The 21,463-nt window shown below is 44.0% G+C and overlaps 1 protein-coding gene and 1 long non-coding RNA gene across 3 annotated transcripts in view; one reads left to right on the top strand and one right to left on the bottom strand.

Annotated features, from left to right (window-relative positions):
* CDIN1 (CDAN1 interacting nuclease 1) overlaps positions 1-8,027 on the bottom strand; it is a 176,182-nt gene extending 168,155 nt beyond the window's left edge. For both annotated transcript variants that reach the window (XM_066632359.1, XM_066632369.1), the window contains exon 1: positions 7,743-8,027. In XM_066632359.1, coding sequence (XP_066488456.1) covers positions 7,743-7,843 — 101 coding nt within the window. In that variant the 5' untranslated portion in view covers positions 7,844-8,027. The remainder of the gene's footprint in view (positions 1-7,742) is intronic.
* Positions 8,028-10,645: 2,618 nt separating this feature from the next.
* LOC136663222 (uncharacterized) lies at positions 10,646-16,350 on the top strand. Its single transcript, XR_010795020.1, has 3 exons — positions 10,646-10,869; positions 13,252-13,425; positions 15,311-16,350. It is a non-coding gene; the product is annotated as an uncharacterized lncRNA (long non-coding RNA).
* Positions 16,351-21,463: the final 5,113 nt, after the last annotated feature.

The raw sequence follows: 21,463 nt of genomic DNA, 5'->3' as shown, positions 1-21,463 counted from the left end.
CCAGCAGAGTGTGCTGCACAGCTGCAGCCACTGGAAGGCAATAGGGCCCTCAGGGATATAAGGAGTACCAGAGGCGGAAAGGGTTTGTGGGTTTTGAAGGAGTGCAGGTTGGAGGTAGGGGAGGAGACTGACTGGGTTTATTGAATTTGGAATCTGACTGTGGATTGTGACTGGACTTGGATACCCTGATGGATTTAACTGACCTACCTGGAACCTGACCTTGGACTGTAATTTGGCTTATTGGCTCTGGACTCTGATTTGGTAACTCTGAATGATAGGACTGATTTACTTGGCATCTGTGGACTGGAACTGGACTCACTTTTGCTTGCTGCACTGGTGAGTTGCACAAGGGGGACTGATCAGCCTTAAGTAGGCACGAGGCCCAGTGGATTGGAATTTGGCAGAACATCATTGTAGCAGAAAGATAATGTGATCCCCTATTTGCGTGCACCTGCTTTTGTGAGCTTCATTAATTCTGACTCTAGCGATGATGAGTTCTTGGTGTTTCCAGAAAACTAGAGTGCTCAAACCTTTAAGTCTCTCCACTTGTTAATGACAGTGATAATGGTTCTTAATGCCACTGTTGACTGCTGTTCATTTTACATGGTTCAAATGTTATTCTGTTATAGTTTATTAAATATTTTATTACACTATTTGGTTCAGAATATTTTTCCTTGTTTTTCTCCTCTAAACTAGGTGCGTCTTATGGTCAGGTGCGTCTTATGGAGCGAAAAATACGGTACTCAAGACAGAATTGAACATTTCCACAAATTTTCCATTCTGTGAATGGGTAAGTGTACACAATGATAGGAAACAAATTCTGCCTCCCAGAATATTCATGGCTTTTTTCCACCTAATAAATTATAACTAAAACAAGGATTAAGTTTTTTTATTTAATCTATCACCTGACTTTGATTATTTAGTTTTAAAATACATTTTCATATTATCAAAATCTCAACTGAAGTGAATTTTTGAGAATACTAAAATTGGACGGAATTCCACTAAAGCATGAGAAAACCAAACTAAAAACACACTAATATTTAGGCCATGTTTAATAATTACTTTTTAAGAACCTGGAATATAGAATATCCACTATCATACAAAAAATACAGGAGCAATAATGGCCTCAAAACAAATTATTGGCTCAAATCAGTACTGTGTGAGAGCCAGATTTTTAAGATGTATTCACAACACTTTTAACAAAATACTTTTAAGTTACCTATGCTTCTTATTGTTAGAAGGTAAGCCATGGTGCTTTCACACTAAAATACAAAATATTTGCTAGATATGCAAACAAACTGGAAGAGTTTGTTCATTTTATTTTAATGTTTGTTCAAGAGTACTATCAGGATAAGAGATCCATTCTGCTCAGTATCATAATTTAATATAAGCAAACCGAGATGACAAGATAAGGATTTTTAGTGCAAGACATCTATTTGAATGGCTTGCACTAAAAGAACACTACCTTAAGAACTAAAGGATGCAACCTTACATAAATACTTACCCGAGAGTAAGCCCCAGTGAAAACAATGGGACTTATTATTGAGTAAACATGCATAGGATTATGCTGCATATTGCACAAATTGCTCTATTTTGCTACATGAACCACTTTATGAACTACTTTTCTAGAAAAACAGTATATAAATATTCTTAATAATATGGTATACATTTTTGTGAGCCAGAGCCTACTCCAAAAACTGTATGGTTACTTAAGTGGATAGGTATATACTCCAAACGTACAGAACAGCGTTTCTCTGTTCTCCTAGAACAGGGGTCTCCGAACCCCGGCCCAGGGGCCAGATGTGGCCCGTGGACAGCCTCTATCCGGCCCGCAGCCAGCCTCTTGTCCCCTGAAAGGCTCTGGCCCACTCAACTTAACACGACCAGAGCTGTGCTATGGTTCTGTCTGGAGTGTGTTCAGAGGACCAGAGAGGTTGAATGAATGAGCCCATTCATTCACTTATTCACTCATCTAAGTTCCATCTCTAATTTATTTATTTAAATTTTATGTTTAAATTTTTTTCTGGTTTAAATTTTATGTTTAAATTTTTTTTACCACACCAGATATTTGATGCGGCCCTCTGGCCAAAAAGTTTGGAGAACCCTGTCCTAGACCAAGTGTGCTCCTAGAAGCCCTGGGGCTTCCCAAACCCTCCCTCAGAAGCTCCATGAGCACACCAAAAATGGCTGTCATCTGCTTGGGGCTGCATGAGTCCACATGCACCATCATTCTAGGGCTCCCCACAAATACTCTGGCAGGACACCCCAGAGACTCCGGAGTAAATGGCTCTGAAGACCAAAAAATTTGAAAACTGCTGCACTAGGGAGAAGAAAACAGATTATTTTACAAAGTAACAGCAAAAGGTTGAGCTGCATGTATACCAGATCACTATTTATCCTTATTCTAAAACTTTTCCAGGTCTGTGGATAGCCTGAGTCCACAGATCAAGGGCACTCCTATGTGTAACTGAATCATTTGCCCCAATCCTCCAGATAGGGATCAACATCTGCAGAATTTGTATCAGGGATTTTAAAAAATATATTACTCATCAAGAAAAGGAAAATTACAATTTTTAATTGATTATCACTAAAGAAGATAATCAATAAAGCAATAAGCCCAGTACAGTAGTCAGAGGTCCCAGGACAGGCCCAGACAAAAAAGTAACAAAAAGGTAGTGTTGTCATCTATGGCTCATCAAGGTCCCTCCTGGAAGATTATCCTTCCCTCCCCATAGGTCTCGGAGGGAAGGTCCATCCTTGCTGCACAGACCCAAATATTCACTAAAAACCATAGATCAGTGTTTCTCAAACTGTGGGTCGGGAACCACTAGGTGGGTCATGAGCCAATTTCAGGTGGGTCCCCATTCATTTCAATATTTTATTTTTAATATATTAGACTTGGTTCTACCATGGTATGTGACTGCATCTGGGGAAATGTTACAGCTCTGTACTTTTAATAGGCTACTATGCATATGCTTTTAACAATGATAGTAAATGGGACTTACTCCTGTGTAAGTGAGGGTAGGATTGCAGCATAGGATTGTTAAAATTTTCCGGCTCGATGATGTCACTTCTGGTCATGATATCACTTCTGGTGGGTTCTGACAGATTCTTGTTCTAAAAAAGTGGGTCCCAGTGCTAAACATCTGCCATAGATACAATCCCAGGAACAAACCACCACACACAGTCTACTTCGGCATTTCCATTATAGTATTAAACTTCATTAATGGCTTGTTCACCTGCATATTTTCTGACATGATATGTGCCGTCATCTGCAAATAATGCCCTTCTGCTATCTGAATACATCAAACAGATCATCAATACATAATAAATGGACACAATCAGCCATGAAAGAAAAAATACTAATAATGAATGGGATACATTTTAATCTCCTCAGACATTCTGCAGCAAACCATAAAGTTGCTAACTCAACAACAAAAGCAAAAGTCTCAAAACGTATACCATACAAGTTACCTTGCCAACTGGGCAAAGAGGTTCTTTCCCAAAAAGCACTCCCTTATATTTAGCAAAAGAATAACTGTCCTTTTCACCCCAGCAGAGTGTACTTTTCTACTGGCCATTGCTGGTGTTCTTCAGCACCTTTTTGGCCCTTTTGGAAAAGGGAGCCATTTAGTTATTTGATTTGCTCTCTAAACCGCTTTGTGAATGTTTTAGTTGAAAAGTGGTATACAGTGAGTCTGCTGTACCTGTCAATTCAGGACCCATGCATTTCAGTATCCACAGACCCCTGAACCCGTGGGATGGACCCATATGGACCCTCCAGAGGCGATGCCTCCAGACTATTCTGAAGGAGGACGCAGCATAAAGAAGGCAGCATGAAGCCTCCCTGGCCTACAGAATGCCTGCGAATGCCTCTGCAACTTCCTAAGGCCCTGGTGCCCCAAAGGCCTTTTAAGAACTTACATCCTTTTTTTCCGCAAAACTGAAGTGACCTTCTAAGGCCTTTCAAAGGCTGGGGAAGCCATGCACAGTTTACCTCAGAACATCCTCCGGATTATAGGGCTCCGAAACCCTGAAACCTCCACATTACAGAGCCCTGAGACCTGTGGATTTCATTATCTGCAGGTTTCCGTATCCGCGGGGGTTCCTGGAACCCCCTGGGGGTTCTCTCCTTCTGAATCGATCATGAATTCATTTACACTGGCTCCCCTATTTACTGAGAGGTCAGGCTCTCTCTGAAATGCAGGAGCAGTGGGCACTGAAAAGCACATGCTGGTCCCATTCACTTCAAAGAGAAGACCTCCCCTCCCCGGAAGAGGCTGTGAGTGGAACTCCTGTAAGTAGGTAGATAGGTGAGAAGCCTCTGGCAGGTTGGTGTGGCAGCTCCTAAAGCCTGCAGCTGGAGGAAGGGCAGTGTATTTGCAGGACTGGGTGAGAAGCCTCTGGTGGGTTGTCAGCAGGGGTGTTTGCCAGTCAGATCTGCAAGCGTGTGGGCAGGAGAGGGTAGGGGAGAAACAGTCACGCCTGCACCTTGGACTTTAACAGTTGTCAGGTATTGGTGAATGCTGGTTTGTCACCCAAAACTTTGTGGTGGGTCAACTTTGACATGAGTGTCAGGTTCGCCATCACTGGTCGAAGGTAAAGAACATTTGACACACAATGCAAGATTCCCAATTATTTGCTCTGCTGACATAAAAAACAAAAGTTCTGGACAAAGACAGTCACTACTTGCACCAAATTTGATTGGAGCAGCAACAAAGAAGGGTTCTTTAATCTTTTCCCCTGCGTTGTTTTCTCATCCTAAGTTACTCTGTCAGTTACCCCACCCTCATTGCAATGTGAAGGAAAATATATACATGGGAGGGAAAATATATACAGATTATATACAGGCACCTGTATTTTTCCCCAGTGGGAAAAACATCAGTTTGACAGATGACATCTGAGATGGCCAAACACAGCACAGAGGCCGAGGGTTAAACACCTTCATCCCCAGCACTGCAATCAAATTTGGAGCTCCCTCACAGCTTTTTCTTTAGAAATCAAAATGTAAGGACAGCATGGACCACTCATTTAAAGCGTTGTAGCCCCAAGTTCAATTATAGTACACAAAGCTAAAATACGAGTACACGAAGTTAATCAATTATAGTACACGAAGTTAAAATGACAATTAGGAGATGGCTACTTATTTTATGCTCAAATAAAAGTGTCTGTAGAGAGGAACAGAAAATCCATGAAATATGTCAGTAGTATATTTCATATACTGATGTAGGCAACCTTCAGTCTCGAAAGACTATGGTATCACGCTCTGAATGGTGGTTCTGGCACAGCGTCTAGTGTGGCTGAAAAGGCCGATTTGGGAGTGACAATCCCTTCCACACCGGGAGCAAGTGCAGTCTGTCCCTGGTCTGTCTCCCTGGCTATGGGCTTTCCTTCTTTGCCTCAGACTGTTGGCCAAGTGTCTCTTCAAACTGGGAAAGGCCATGCTGCACAGCCTGCCTCCAAGCGGGACGCTCAGAGGCCAGGTTTTCCCACTTGTTGAGGTCCACTCCTAAGGCCTTCAGATCCCTCTTGCAGATGTCCTTGTATCACAGCTGTGGTCTACCCGTAGGGTGCTTTCCCTGCACAAGTTCTCCATACAGGAGATCCTTTGGGATCCGGCCATCACCCATTCTCACGACATGACCGAGCCAACGCAGGCGTCTCTGTTTCAGCAGTGCATACATGCTAGAGATTCCAGCACGTTCCAGGACTGTGTTGTTTGGAACTTTGTCCTGCCAGGTGATGCCGAGGATGTGTCGGAGGTAGCGCATGTGGAAAGCGTTCAGTTTCCTCTCCTGTTGTGAACGAAGAGTCCACGACTCGCTTCAGTACAGAAGTGTACTCAGGACGCAAGCTCTGTAGACCTGGATCTTGGTATGTTCTGTCAGCTTCTTGTTGGACCAGACTCTCTTTGTGAGTCTGGAAAACGTGGTAGCTGCTTTACCAATGCGTTTGTTTAGCTTGGTATCGAGAGAAAGAATGTCGGAGATCGTTGAGCCAAGGTACACAAAGGCATGGACAACCTCCTCCTTTATATAATTTCATATAAATTACCAAAGAAGCCTCTAGGACAGTGGTTCTCACACATTTAGCACCAGGACCCACTTTTTAGAATGAGAATCATTCAGGACCCAACGGAAGTAATGTCATGACTGGAAGTGACATCATCAAGCAGGGAAATTTTTAGCAATTCTAGGCTGCAATCCTACCCACAGTTACCTAGGAGTAAGTCCCATTTACTATCATTGTTAAAAGCATGTACATAGTAGCCTGTTAAAAGTACAGATATGTAACACTTCCCCAGATGCAGTCACATACCATGGTAGCATCAAGTCTAGTATATTAAAAATAAAATATTGAAATGAATGGGGACCCACCTGAAATTGGCTCACGACGCACCTAGTGGGTCCCGACCCACCGTTTGAGAAACACTGCTCTAGCAGTTATACTTTCAGCCACTCCCCTATCCATCTTCATGTATACTCCTGAAACTACAGAGAAGCAACAGGTGGGAGAGTGAACAGGAAAGGAGCCTAGGAAAAGAAACTAAATTGGGGTGCATATATTCAAAGTAATTTAACACACAGTGTATCACCATTCTTCTATTTGAGAATTTTTTTTCAGATTGTCCCTCTTATCTTTCCAAGTCAAATGGAGATTCTCTCTCTCTCTCTCTCTCTCTCTCTCTCTCTCCAGTAACCTTTATTTGCATATTAAATGGAGATTGTCATTGGCGTTCCTAAAAGGGGTGCAAAACATTAAGTTTTGCAGGCTCCCCAATGCTGGGGGGAGGGAGGGGTAAAGCTGTGGGGGTGGTAGAGTGACTGCATCTACAGGCAAAGGGGAGGGCCTGCTTTATCCTGGTGTTGGGGGAGCATACAAAACTTAAGCGGTTCCCCCCCAATGCCAGCGGGATTGTAATTCATGCTGCTGAACGTTAGTTCAGAAACTGAAGTGTGGGAGTCATTCCAAATCTACCAAGAGGGCACCTCTGCAGCCAGCCATGCATTTGCAGCAGCTAAGGAACTGGGGGGGGGGTGAGAAGGTGGTGGTGTGTGTGTGTGTGTGTCCCCAAACAGCTACACTGACAGCTTTGGGTGGGATGGGTGCGGGTGTGTTTGTGTGTGTTACTCCTTAGAAGTCCCATCATAGTCCATGAGGCTTACACCCAGGAAAGAGTTCACAGGATTGCAGCCTGTCAGCCCAATCCTATGCATGTCTACTCAGAAGCAAGTCCAGTGAGGCTCACTCCCAGGAAAGCATGCATAGGATTGCAGCCTGCCAGTCCAAGCCTGGGTAGGCTTACTCCCAGGAAAGCCTTATGTTCACAGGTTTGCAGCCTGCCAGTCCAATCCTATACATGTCTACTCAGAAGTAAGCTCCATTAGAGTCCATGGGGCTTACTCCCAGGAAAGACTTGCGTTCACAGGACTGCAGCCTGCCAGTCCAAGCCTGGGCACTTCTACTCGGAAGCAAGTTCCATGACAACCAGTGGGACTCACTCCCTGGACTGCAGCCTGCCAGCCCACGCCTACTCTGAAACAAGTCCCATTCGAGTCTATGGGACTTGCTCCCCGGAAGGCGCGCAGGGGGCCGCAGCCTGCGCCTGCCTGCAGGGGGAAGGGCCGGCATGCGGCGCGCCAGAGCGGAGGCTCCTCCCGGCGGGGCTCGGCGCGCCGGGCTCGTCACCGCCGCCTTGCCCGCCTCCGAAGGGGCGGAGTGGCGGCTCGCGGGGCACCTACCTGGGGAAGCGCTCGCGCAGCCTGCGGAGGCTCTGCCTGGTGGGCGGCACGCGGCCCAGGAAGCGCGCGATCTCCTGGTGCTGCGCCCGACTCAGCTTCATGCTGCCCTCTCCAAGCGGCGCGCCCCGCGCGCTTTTACGCACGGCCCGGAGCCGCCCGGCCGCGCCTCTGAGGGGGACCCAGCCCTGCCCCGGCCCCCGCCGCCCGCCGGAGACGCGAGTGCGCGCCGGCTCCGCCTTCCTTCACGCAGAGCGCCAAGGGCGGCCTCCGGGGCCGGGAGAGCCGCTGCTCCTCGCCCGCCGGAAAGCAGCCCCGCGCGCGCGCGCGCTCTGGACACGTGCAGGGCGGGAAAGGGGAAGGCGCCTCTCGGGGGGCACCTGAGGCAGCAGCTCTGCCCAGCGGGCTTCATGGGGGGGGGGGGGGAAGCCCCCAGGCAGCAGCACTTAAGGCGCCAGGCCTGCCCTGGGGCACCCAAGACCTCAGAAGTAAGTCCCATTCTAGTCTATGGGCTTACTCCCAGGCAGTTCTGGATAGGTGTGCCACGCTTCCCTGGGAGTAAGGTCCATGGGACGCAGTGGAACTTACAGCCCAAGCCTAGGCATGTCTGCAGAAGTAAGTACCACTGTAGTCAGTGGGGCTTACTCCCAGGGAAGTGTGGGTAGGTGTGCCCACTCTTTCCTGAGAGTAAGCCCCATGGGACACAGTAAAACTTAACAACCCAAGCCTAGGTGTGTCTACTCAGAACTAAGTACCACTATAGTCAATGGGGCTTACTCCCAGGGAAGTGTGGGTAGGTGTGCCCACCCTTTCCTGAGAGTAAGCCCCATGGGATGCAGTGGAATTTACAGCCCAAGCCTAGGTGTGTCTACTCAGAACTAAGTACCACTATAGTCAGTGGGGCTTACTCCCAGGAAAGTGTGCATAGGTGTGCCCACCCTTTCCTGAGAGTAAGCCCCATGGGACACAGTGGAATTTACAGCCCAAGCCTAGGTGTGTCTACTCAGAACTAAGTACCACTATAGTCAGTGGGGCTTGCTCCCAGGAAAGTGTGCATAGGTGTGCCCACCCTTTCCTGAGAGTAAGCCCCATGGGACACAGTGGAACTTACAGCCCAAGCCTAGGTGTGTCTACTCAGAACTTTGTATTGGCAACCTTCAGTCTCGAAAGACTATGGTATCGCGCTCTGAATGGTGGTTCTGGCACAGCGTCTAGTGTGGCTGAAAAGGCCAATCCGGGAGTGACAATCCCTTCCACACCGGGAGCAAGTGCAGTCTGTCCCTGGCCTGTCTCCCTGGCTATGGGCCTTCCTTCTTTGCCTCTTAGCCTCAGACTGTTGGCAAAGTGTCTCTTCAAACTGGGAAAGGCCATGCTGCACAGCCTGCCTCCAAGCGGGCCGCTCAGAGGCCAGGGTTTCCCACTTGTTGAGGTCCATCCCTAAGGCCTTCAGATCCCTCTTGCAGATGTCCTTGTATCGCAGCTGTGGTCTGCCTGTAGGGCGCTTTCCTTGCACGAGTTCTCCATAGAGGAGATCCTTTGGAGGATTCTCCATAGAGGAGATCCTCCATAGAGGAGATCTCCATAGAGGAGATCCTTACTCAGAACTAAGTACCACTATAGTCAATGGGGCTTACTCCCAGGGAAGTGTGCGTAGGTGTGCCACACTTTCCTGAGGGAAAGTCTAGTGTGTACCCTGAAGCATCTGGTGGGCCACTGAGATACAGGAAGCTGAACTCGATGGGCCTTTGGCCTGATCCAGAGGGGCTCTTCTTACATTCTAAAGCCCTATGGGACACAGTGGGTCAATCCAAGGCATGTCTACTCAGAAGTAAGTCACATTCTAGTCAGTGGGGCTTACTTCCAGGAAATTGTGGATAGGTATGCCTTGCTGTCCTGAGAGTAAGCCCCATGGGACACAGTGGAACTTACAGCCCAATACTAGGCATGCCTAATTAGAAGTAAGTCCCATTATAGTCAATGCAGCTTACTCCCAGGAAAGTATGCATAGGACTGCAGCATAAGTCTCAGTAGATATGCAGAGGTTTGTACTATTAAGATGTGGGAAAAAGACTGGATTGTCTCTTCAAGACTTTTGTGTTCTATACCATTATCATTTTATTTATTTATTATTAGATTTGTAACCCGCCTTTCTCACCAAGGGGCACCCAAGGCAGCTAACAACAATTAAAATGCATAAAATACACATAAAAACTATAAAACAGAATCCTTGAGTCCCTTCGGGGAGAAAGGCGGGGTAAAAATAAAGTTGTTTATTATTATTAATAAGATTAATAACTTATTATTAATAACAAACATCTACCTCACAACACACTAGACACAACCCTCATTGACAGGAAGGATATGAAAGTCTGGATAGCAGAACTTGCAGTACTTGGTGACAGTAGAATAGAAGATAAAGAACTGGAGAAAATCACCAGATGTAAAGTCCTGCAGACAGAACCTGAAATACTGGCACAAGAAAGCAAGAATAATGCCAATAGTCATAGGGGCCTTGGGTGCTATCCTGAAACAGCTGGAAAGGCACTTGAACACCATTGGGATGAGCACAAGTACCACCAGTCACTTAGAAAAGGAACTAGGAACAGTGTACAAGTGTGTTGGCAACCTTCAGTCTCGAAAGACTATGGTATCGCGCTCTGAATGGTGGTTCTGGAACAGCGTCTAGTGTGGCTGAAAAGGCAGATTCGGGAGTGACAATCCCTTCCACACCGGGAGCAAGTGCAGTCTGTCCCTGGTCTGTCTCCCTGGCTATGGGCCTTCCTTCTTTGCCTCTTAGCCTCAGATTGTTGGCCAAGTGTCTCTTCAAACTGGGAAAGCCCATGCTGCACAGCCTGCCTCCAAGCGGGCTGCTCAGAGGCCAGGGTTTCCCACCTGTTGAGGTCCACTCCTAAGGCCTTCAGATCCCTCTTGCAGATGTCCTTGTATCACAGCTGTGGTCTGCCTGTAGGGCGCTTTCCTTGCACCAGTTCTCCATAGAGGAGATCCTTTGGGATCCGGCCATCATCCATTCTCACGACATGACCGAGCCAAGGCAGGCATCTCTGTTTCAGCAGTGCATACATGCTAGGGATTCCAGCTCGTTCCAGGACTGTTTCCGGACCAGAACAGTGTACGTACTACTCATATTAATAAGGAGAGTTTTGCACAGACATTATTTATAGCATTTGTGTACCACCTTTCAGTGGCATAGCTACAGAGGGTGCAAAGCACTAAGTTTTGTAGGGAGCCTTACCGTATCATGCAAGCGGATGTCAGAATGCCAGATGCAAGGGAGGGCACCGGAATGAGGTCTCTTCTTATCTGATGTCCCTGGGGCATTTGGTGGGCCGCTGTAAAATACAGGAAGCTGGACTAGATGGGTCTATGGCCTGATCCAGTGGGGCTGTTCTTATGTTCTTAAGCAACTCCTCCCCTTCTGTGCCATTCTGGGTGGGAGCAAAATGTAGTTGAATGCCTCTGTTTTGCTCTCCCCCCCACCCATAGTGTGACTCTGTGTGATTGCTATCATATCTAAGGAGGGTACAGGGCATCATCAACTGCCACCTGCCACACAGGTACTGTCACACCTGCACACACACACACACACACACACACACCCCTCATAGGCAGTTTTTGCTGCCATCTGCTACTTTCACGTGTTTTCCCACTTGACAAAAATGTGAAAGAAGCAGGCAGCCGCTCAGTGTGACTAGGGGTGCAGGAGAGGGCACTGCAGTGCTGAGAAGGGCTTGCTGCCTCTGTGCCTTCTGCCCCCTTGCAGCCACTTTGAGCAGTTGTGCACCAGTCTGAGCGGCGTGCCACAAAGCGGGCAACTGCTCAGAGCATACTGGAAGTAATTGTGGTAATGTCATCATGTCACTGCCATTACTTCCAGGTTGGGTGCGAGGGGAAGCATCTTAAGGCATGACCTTAAGTGCAAGAAGATCCAGCTACACCAGTGCATGTGATTTCAGTGGGAGTAATCATGCACTGCCTGGCCTTCAGTTTGGGAATATCACAGTCCCGAAAGCCGTCTTGGTGGTTCTTTTTCAAAGACCAATTACTTCTGAATACAAACTGAGTTTTTATGGGCTGGGACTCCACACTGATTAATTTTTCTATTTATGTATTTAAATCAGGGGTACCCAAACCCCAGCCCTGGGGGCCACTTGTAGCCTTTGGGGACTCCCAATCTGGCCCGTGGGGAACTCCCAGTCTTCAATGAGCCTCTGGAGATTTGCTGGAGCCTGTGCTGGCCTGACGCAACTGCTCTCAGTTTGAGGGTGACTGTTTGACCTCTCATGTGACCTGTGGGACGAGGGCTCCCTCCACTGCTTGCTGTTTCATGTCTGTGATACAGCAGTGGCAGTGAAGGAAAGGCTGGCCTTGCTTTGTGCAAGGCCTTTTATAGACCTTATTGCAAGACCTTAATTCATTCATGTAAGTTCCATCTCTAATATATTCATTCATGTAAATTTATGTAAATTTATTCAAATTTGAAATGTAAATTAATTCTTCCCCCCAAACACACACAGTGTCAGAGAGATGATGTGGCCCTCCTACCAAAAAGTTTGGGCACTCCTAATTTAAACTGTAGACTGTTTTTCTCAGGGATCAAAGTGGTTGACAAAAAAATGATGAGAGTAAAAAAATTCTAAATATGCAATGAATGCAAAATATATGAATAGTAAACTAGCATTTAAAAATTATATATAATTACAAAGTAAGGAAGGCCTTGGCAAATTATTTTTGCTTCATCTTAAAAACTGCGGGTTTAAGTGATGTATGGGATTTTCTGGGAGTTCCACAACAGTGAGGCCACCACCAAAAAGGACTTATTTCTGTTTCCTGCCAATTTCCTGCTGTCTGTTAATGGTGGGCCAGGGAGCAGTGCTTCCAATGGAGATTTTAGGGTTCTTCAAGACGAATATGCTTGTAACTGCATAAACATATGTTTATGTTGCTATGGGAAAATGTGGACTATTATCTAGAGCAGGGGTGGGCAGACTTTCAACTTTAGGGATCCTGGAAAATTGTGTAGGAGAGAAAATTTCAGCAGGTGCAGCTTGTCATCTGTGCAATGACAAGCTGCACCTGCTGAAATTCCCTCTACTTTACAATTGTTAAAGGTCCAGGATCCCTAAAGTTGAAAGTTTGCCCACCCCGATCTAGAGCAGTGATTCCCAAACTAGTGGGTCACAACCCACCCCGGGGAATCAGAAATGAGTGCCCCAACAGCGCAACAGTGATCACATGCCACTGGGAGTAAGGGGCTTTTCTAATTACTGAGGAGGGGGTCACGCTGCAGGAAGTTCTCAGCCCCCTCTGTGGGCCTCCTCACTGCTGCAAATAGCTCTGCTTGCCAATTGATTTTTCAGTGAACAAAATAAAAACACATACCACTTTCTGCACTTCTTATTTTTTGTAAAAATAATTTTAAAAATCTGTGAAAAAATAAACTGGAAAATCTGCTAAATAAATTTGATTTTATTAATTTTATTTGGCCCTGCAGGGGTGCATGGATAATGATTGTGGTTGTATCTGCCACACTGTGGCTGCATTTGCTGACACTATACCACTTTTACACCATCTACCTTGTAGAAAAAACAAAATCTGCAAAAAGTAAAAAGATGTTTATGAACACCTCTGCTCATTAACAACACAAGCCTATGCAGTCTGCCCAAAAGTAAGTCTCATTGTGTTCCATAGGATTTAATCCCAGGAAAGTATGTATAGGATTTCAATCTCAATTGATTAATCCAGTGGTTCGCACACATTTAGCACTGGGACCCACTTTTTAGAATGAGAATCTGTCAGGACCCACAGAAAGTGATGTCATGACCAGAAGTTGCATCATCAAGCAGGAAAATTCTTCACAATCCCAGGCTGCAATACTACCCACACTTACCCAGGAGTAATTTCCATTTACTATTATTGTTAAAAGTTTATACATAGTAGCTTGTTAAAAGTACATGTCTGTAACATTTCCCCAAATACAGTCACATCCCATGGTAGCATCAAGTCTAATATACTAAAAATAAAATATTGAAATGAATGGACCCACCTAGTGGCTCCTGACCCACAGTTTGAGAAACACTGGATTAATCAATCTAGTGATTAAATCTGCCCATTATTTAAAAACTAGTTTTGAAGCCTATTCTTTGTTTTTTACTTCTTTTTAAATGATGCATGCATGGCACAGAACACACAACCACTTAGAAGAGGCAATCCCTTCTATCAGAAAGAAAAGGGGGAAATGTCTCTTATGATGATGCATCCCCATTCAGCAAGTTAATCAGGGGCACCTCAATTAAATGATTGAATTAACAGGTCCACTAATTGATCTGAGCAACTGATCACCATCTGCTTAATGACATCACTTCTGGTCCTTATCAGGTGTCATGAATGCTATTTGGCCTGCTGTAGATAGCAAGTTTGACACCCTTGGTGTAGAGGCTCACTCTTGAAGTTTTATCTTACTAAACTAAATGCTAGTTTTTAGTCACTTTCTACTTTGCTGTTTTACTAGTAATAGTTATACTGAAAAGAATGGGTATCACACATGTATATCTTTGTTCTTTTTTTCTCTTGTGCCTTAACTATATCTATATATCTTCATCCTTAAGAGACAAAACACACACACACACAATGACAAAAGAGCTTTTTTTGAAGCAGAAAAAATATCAGGTAATATATAAAAAGATTTTATTTTCTTTTGATCTGGAAAGTAATATCTTCATTCTTTAGTATTAGTAGATGGGAGGGGGAAAGCCCTTTTTGGTATGCTATCCATTTTAAAAACCCACAAGGGTATAATTTTCTTGGGTTACAGAAAGGATCATTTTCCCCTTTCTTGCCAAAGATTTGAATTACCACTTTTTCCTGCAATGGAGGTTTCTTAATAATTACCTGCTTCTTCCTTGCCACTACTCCTTTAGAAACAAATAAATCATGTTCTTTTAAAAAGAAAAAAAAGTAGGACTTGTTTTTGTAGTCTTTGTTGTGGGATAATTTCCACTGAAAGTGACTTTTTTCTTTAAAATGAGTGAATACTGTTCACTTTTACTTCTTTCAACATCAACTTGATTTAAGTTGCAAAAGCTGCTCCTACATACTCCATACAACCAAAAACTGAAGATGCCCCATTATTGTACAGTATTCATTATGCCTGCATAAGAAAATGAATTTCTGAATAATCCCATGCTTAAATTCTTTTAGAACTAAATTATTTTAGGACTCATTCTTTAGACCCGATTTAATGTACTGTCATTGTGTATTTTTTTTAAAAATTGGTGTTTTGGCTTGTTGATTTGGGGCCCAATCCTATCCAACTTTCCAGTGCTGGTGCAGCTGTGCCCATGGGCCATACACTGCATCCTATGGTGGGGAGGCAGTCACAGAGGCCTCCTCAATGTATGGGAACTCTTGTTCCCTTTCCTCATGGCTGTATTGCGATTGCACCAGAGCTGGAAAGTTGGATAGGATTGGTCTTGGTCTTTTGATAGTTCTGATGAGTAATCACTACAAAACTCATGAATTTCTCTAATCTTCTGTAATGCTTCCAAACACAGACTTCTTATGAAAAGAGTGGTCTGAAGTTGTTCTGGGACTGAAGAACAGAAAGGAAGCAACTTCTGGCCAGAAGACCAAGGACTTCTGGAAGGTGGCCTCCCAAGAATAACATCTTGGCAAGGGAAAGACCAGCCTGTCTGCAGCCACAGACTGGAGCAGAATGTGCAGTGGCTTGGAAGGAACTTGCTTTCCATCCTTGGAAAAAAAATTCCAGCCTGCAGAACAGCTGGACTGCAGAATAGAAGAGAGGCACCTTCTACCATTGACCAGAGACTACTAGCTTTTGTGTATGAATGTAGTGTGTTATTGTACACCACCTGTGGAATCATTAAAGGTGGGGTATACATTATACATAATGTATGTATAATGGTTTTGTGCCTGGAATTAAGCATACCTGGGCATAAGCTATAACTGGCCCTACTTCTGCCAGCAGGGCAGCCTAATAGGATTGGGCTGTAGGTCAGGTGGAAAGTTATGCCTTGATCATGGAGCAGGTTAAAAATTAACCAAGCCTGTAAATGGGCATTTTAAAATGTGATGGAAATGGTTTCCTTACTGCATTCCAATGCATTGTTTTCAGGTTAGAAAGTGTGTGTTGAGACCTCTGCGGCAAGACTGTAATCCTATACACATTTACCTGGGAGTTAGTCACATTGAGCTCAGTAGGGTTTACTTCTGAGTAGACATGCATACTGTTGCACTGTTAGACTGTCAGCCTTAATTTAGACATTTGTATTTAAACAGGGTGACCAGATACAATGAAGGACAAAGTGCCTATACCTTTAACCAGTGTATAGAAGAGATTTTGGCAGGTGTAGCTTTTTAAACCCTTCCATGTTGAGCCAAAATGCCATCGTCTGTGATTAAAGGTATAGGCACTCTGTCCTCCATTGTAACTGGTCACCCTGTCTTTAAAATATGGAAGGAATAGCTCAAGGCTCATGGTAGTAATTTATTTACAATCATGAGTGTTGGATGGATAGGAATATGTGTACAAAGTACTAGATATCAATATTACTTTGTTTGTTTGGTTTGATGGTTCTTCATGTCCTTCAATATATCCCTGAGATTATTGGTTGAAATGTGCTTTTTAATTCACCATTTCAATTTCTTAACAAAAAAAAAGAAGGTATGCTTCCAGTTAACAAAGTAATAACTATCTGTAACTGGGCTAATAAACACCTCTGCAGGATATAGTTATTACCTCGTAAACAACAAGCCAGGCAATTGATCATTTAATTGGCGTCCATCTGTAGTGAGGAGGTAATTGTATTATTTGACATACAATTGTATAGTATCAGTTTGGACCAAAATCGGAAAGTGTTAATAAGTCCTATCAAAAAGATCATGTTATTATTAAAAGTGAACTGATTCTCCATGCCGCAGCTAGAGAACATTCTATTTTTCTTTGGAAATTATATACTCACTCTGTGTCCAATAAAGAGAAGTCTGTACCAAATGTGGAGTGTAAGCACAGAGTACAATGTCAACACAAAGAGTCAACTTTTTTTTTTCAAAGCCAGTAGTGAATATGTTAACAGAAACTTTAAGGAAGACTAACCTTGTACTATATTAGCCCATCCATTATATCTCCTGTGTTCAAGAATAGAGATTTTAGCCTAACATAAATGAATAGTGATATTAAATTGAGAAGTTGAATGTCATATAAAGGCCATTGTTTCCTGTTTAGTCCAATATGTATTGGAACAGAAGTCTGTTAAATATGTAGATATATTTTCTGTAGCATAGTTAACTACAAAGCAAGTTAAAAATAAAGTACTGCTGAATATCTCCAAGTCCTGAATACATTTGTTTGTGCAAAGATGGATATCTAGAATGCAAAGGGCATCAAGCCAAAGTTATATATAGTTCATCCAAAGAAGGATAAAGGGTTTTTTTTTTTTTTCCTCAAGGTCTACATATATCAGGAAAGCTGGTGAGGTGTGACTGATTACCCATTAGATTTCCTACAGTGAGTACAGTTAATAGCCCTATAGTGTATCCCATTCATTGCTACCATCATCTGGGCAATGTATATTATGTGGGAGTAAAGCTTCCAAAAACTCAAGATAAAATACAATAGGTAACCTGTGTAGGCATACTGGATCAAAAGGAACAAATGAGATTTGTGGAAATAAACTGAACAACCAAATGTGTTAATTGTAACATACAAAATAAAAGCTACAGTTTAAGTCCTTGTGAGTAATTGGTCCAAGTTCTTCCTCTGCTGCTTGCCTCATTGCTGCCCAATCCTCTTTTTGTGCGCTGTCCTTGGAAAGAGAAGAAGGTGGGGACTTACCTTCTCCAGTGCAACCGCTGAGAATCATCGCAGCAGTGCTAGAAGTGCAGCTATTTTCAAACCTTTTCATCTCACACTTTAGCACACTGCTAAAATGATTGAGTCATACCATCAGTTTTTTGACAGTTGACAAGGTACATCATGCTGTTGGTGGGGGACTCACATCCCCAATAGCCCTACAAATAAATGGCCCTCCCCCAGACTCCTTCGGCACAGCATTGGCAATGCTGTGGCACACTGGTTGAAAATTGCTGTGCTAGTGGTTGGTGTGATCTTATTCTTGATGGCTGTCCTGGAAGGAGAGCCATTAGGGAAGAGGTTTATCTGCTTCCTACCTCTTCTTCCACCACAGCTTCTTCGAAACAAGCCTGTTCAAGGAGAATCTTTCCAATGATCCTCTTCTGTGCTGACCAGTATTGAAGTGCCAGCAAGAGGGGCAGTAGTGGGATAGCAGCAGAGATGGGGGGTGCACTTCTGGAAAAAAATGCGAGGAGCCATGGAATTGGACATCCTTAGGCAGCAATCCATCTTTGGTCAGGACTGATGGCAACATTAGGGCCAGGTAGCCACTCAAACTCCATGATCTTGCTTGCTGTTCTGAATTTTGAAATAAAGTGGGAAGCATTTCTTCCTTGCACAGGAAGACCATCCCTTCTCTCCTAACTTGTATTTCCCCAATTGTGGCACCTGGAGATCTGCACAAAGTAATTATGTGAATATGATACATCTTTAAAAACAATTTATACATTTCCTACTTTCTCCTTGAAGATAACAGAGATTGTGACTGTCATCTGTTAAAGTTTATTATATTATGCATTCCCATTTAGGAACAATATCTGCCTTAGAGAGAAATTATGATTACTCTGAATGTGAGGCAAATAATTGGGAGTATATTAAGTTAAGTTCTGTAGTTAAAGATAAGATAAAAATGTTTTGATAGAACTGGTATGTTAACTGTGATCTCCATTTATGGGCTTATGAAGGCAATCCTCTAGTATTTAAAAACTCCTTTCACAGTTTATTTCCAGTTTACAAGGCAGTTTCACTTTTAAGTATGATTATTTTCCACTAGTCAAGGGCATAAAATATATGGTCTAGTGAGCAAAGCATTTGTCTGGCCACATTAGGCCAGTCTACTCAGATTTCTTGGGATAGAACAGAAATTGAATTCAGGATTATAAAAGCCATATATAGGTAAAAATAACGAATGCACCGGCATGGCTTTGAATTGGCAGCTATACAGAAAACTATGGACCTCTCATGTGTCTTTCCCTTGAGAACATGTGTGAACCCTCTCTTTGAGTATTTATGTTGTTTGTGAGTACAAGGAGTGTGCCTTGCTTACACTACCTGTACAAACTCATAAGATAACTATCCAAAACCACTCTGAAAGATCTGAATCACCAGAGCACCATCAGGGAGGGTATCTACTACACCGGGGGAATTGAGAATGCTGTATTCCTTAACGCTGTCTTGCCAAAAAACTTCAGGACTGCATATTTGTATATAGTATCAAGTGTAGGTTAGTTTTAACTACTTGTCACCTTCTTTGGCACTTTAGCTATTTGATGTAGAGCCTACTGATTACAACCTCAGTTATTATGGGGGTTGCTTCATTAAGGCATGGAATGTTCCAGACCAGTGGCATAGCTGGTGAGCTGGTGAGGTAAGTACTGCAGTCGCCACAAGGAGCCATGTAAGCAGCCCTTCCCACTTGCTGGCAGAGCCATTCTGGGTAGCAATAACAACACACTACTGCTATAGCTGCCCAGAATGGCGATGATAATGATGATGAGTGGGAGAGGCCACTTACATGATACATTGCAGCAGCTGCAGTACTTACTGCGCAGTCCCCCATAGCCACTGCTCAAGACTCACATAGGATGCACAGATTTTACTATGCATTAAATACATAGACTTTAGCTGTAAAACCGAGGAGGATGTTAATGGTTTTAAAGCAGTAGTTCCCAAACTAGGGGGTCACAACCCACCACCCAGGGAAGCACTTTTCTTCCCTGGAGTGTAGAGTGTAGAGAGCCCTGCAGATGCCTCCACAGGGCTCCCCAAGCCTCAGAATGACTAAAAACAGTGACTGGAACCCAATTCCAGTTTCACAATCGAAAACTAGAAGTAGGTTCCAATTACTATTTTAATTCCCCACACCCCTTCTGAGGCCAGAATTTAAGAATTTTTTTTGTCCTGAGTTCCTCCAAAGATGCTATACAAATCCATAGGTTCTTCCTTTGAAGAATACCCTGAAAAGGCTCCCCTGAACATCCCATCAGCAAGAGAGAGCAAAATCGTGTTTTTATTTGATGCACAGTACGAAAACACCCATGTGTGACTCCTTTTTCTTTTAGCTGGCCTCTCGCCTCATACAGTCCCTTTAACACAGGGGTGCTCACACATTTTTGGCTCGAGAGCTACTTTGAAACCCAGCAAGGCCCGGAGATCTACCAGAGTTTTTTTTACAATGTTCGCGCCATCGTAACATATAACATTTATGTGTACAATGTATGTTGGTGTACCTTGAGCCCCACTGAGTATAACAGGACTTACTCCTGAGTAGACATGCCTAGGATTAGGCTGTGAGGCTGCAATCCTAGCCACACTTAGCTGGGAGTAAGCCCCATTGAGTACAATGGGCCTTACTCCCGGCGTTTCCTCCCAGAGGCACCTGAAGGGGGGGGTCGGCACTCCGCGATCTACTCATTTTGCCTCGCGATCTACTGGTAGATCGCGATCCACCTATTGAGCACCCCTGCTTTAACACATGTAAAGCATATTTGACATTTATAATAATGGAATGATTAGGAATGTTACTGACATCAAGGTTTAAGGGACTGGATGACATAAGGAATTTATGTTCTACTTTAATCCATTTGTCAACCTCTGGGACCTGTTTTTAAATCTAACTGAAGCCATACTGATTGGGGAGGAAAAAAACAGACCTAATCCAAGATAGATGAATGCAGCATTTAAACCCTATATTTTAAAACAGAAGATAAATAATATTGGTTGCTGCAATGTTCTCAGTGGAGTGTTTAGCTACCCTTTTCCCAGACAAATAGCCAAAATAAACCAAAATTATATGGGAGGATTATTGAAGTCACAGAGGACAAGAAGGCAGACAAAGGTGTATGATTCCCTATGGTGCAAGACATTAAAGACTTATGTTACACATCAAGTCAATTTTCATTTTAGTGGCATGGGGGGAACATACCTGTGGGCTGGCATTGATTTTGCTTTTGTCAGCAAGGAAAGTTTCAGAATGTATTCTTTGCATCATTGTTCAAGTAGGTGCAGAAGCTCTAGCAGAAGAAGCTTTTAAGGTATCAAACACGGCAGTGTCAGGTGCAACAGAATTAACAAAATTACCTACAGCAACTCTTTTTATCCAACAATATGACAGCCTGTTCTTGTTACCCCAAATGTAGAAAGGAAGATGAGAATGTTCTTATAGGGTTAGATTCTCCAGGGTTGCTTCTCAAAAAGTGTTTAATTCAGTGGTTCCCAAACTTTTTTTGACTCATGACCCTCTTGACCTGCTGGGCTGTTGGCTGTGGCTCTCCATTAGGGCTACAATCCTATATGCTGTATAGGGCAGCAGGCTTTTTATAAGGATTCTGTGGCTCCCCTGGCTGGTTTCCACAGCTCCCTGGTGAGCCACGGCTCACAGTTTGGGAACCACTGGTTTAATTTATAGAAAAAGGAATCTCAGGGTTGTCTGTCTAGGACAGGGGTGTCAAACATAAGGCCCATGGGCCAGGTTCGGACCCCAGAAATTCTTTATCCAGCCCTCAGGCTCTCTCAGCCCCACCATCAGCTGCTGTCAGCTGCTGAGATGTGCTGA

This window comes from Tiliqua scincoides, chromosome 1, assembly GCF_035046505.1.
Source record: "Tiliqua scincoides isolate rTilSci1 chromosome 1, rTilSci1.hap2, whole genome shotgun sequence".
Lineage (NCBI taxonomy): Eukaryota > Metazoa > Chordata > Lepidosauria > Squamata > Scincidae > Tiliqua > Tiliqua scincoides.
This window is presented reverse-complemented; position numbering and strand designations above follow the sequence as displayed.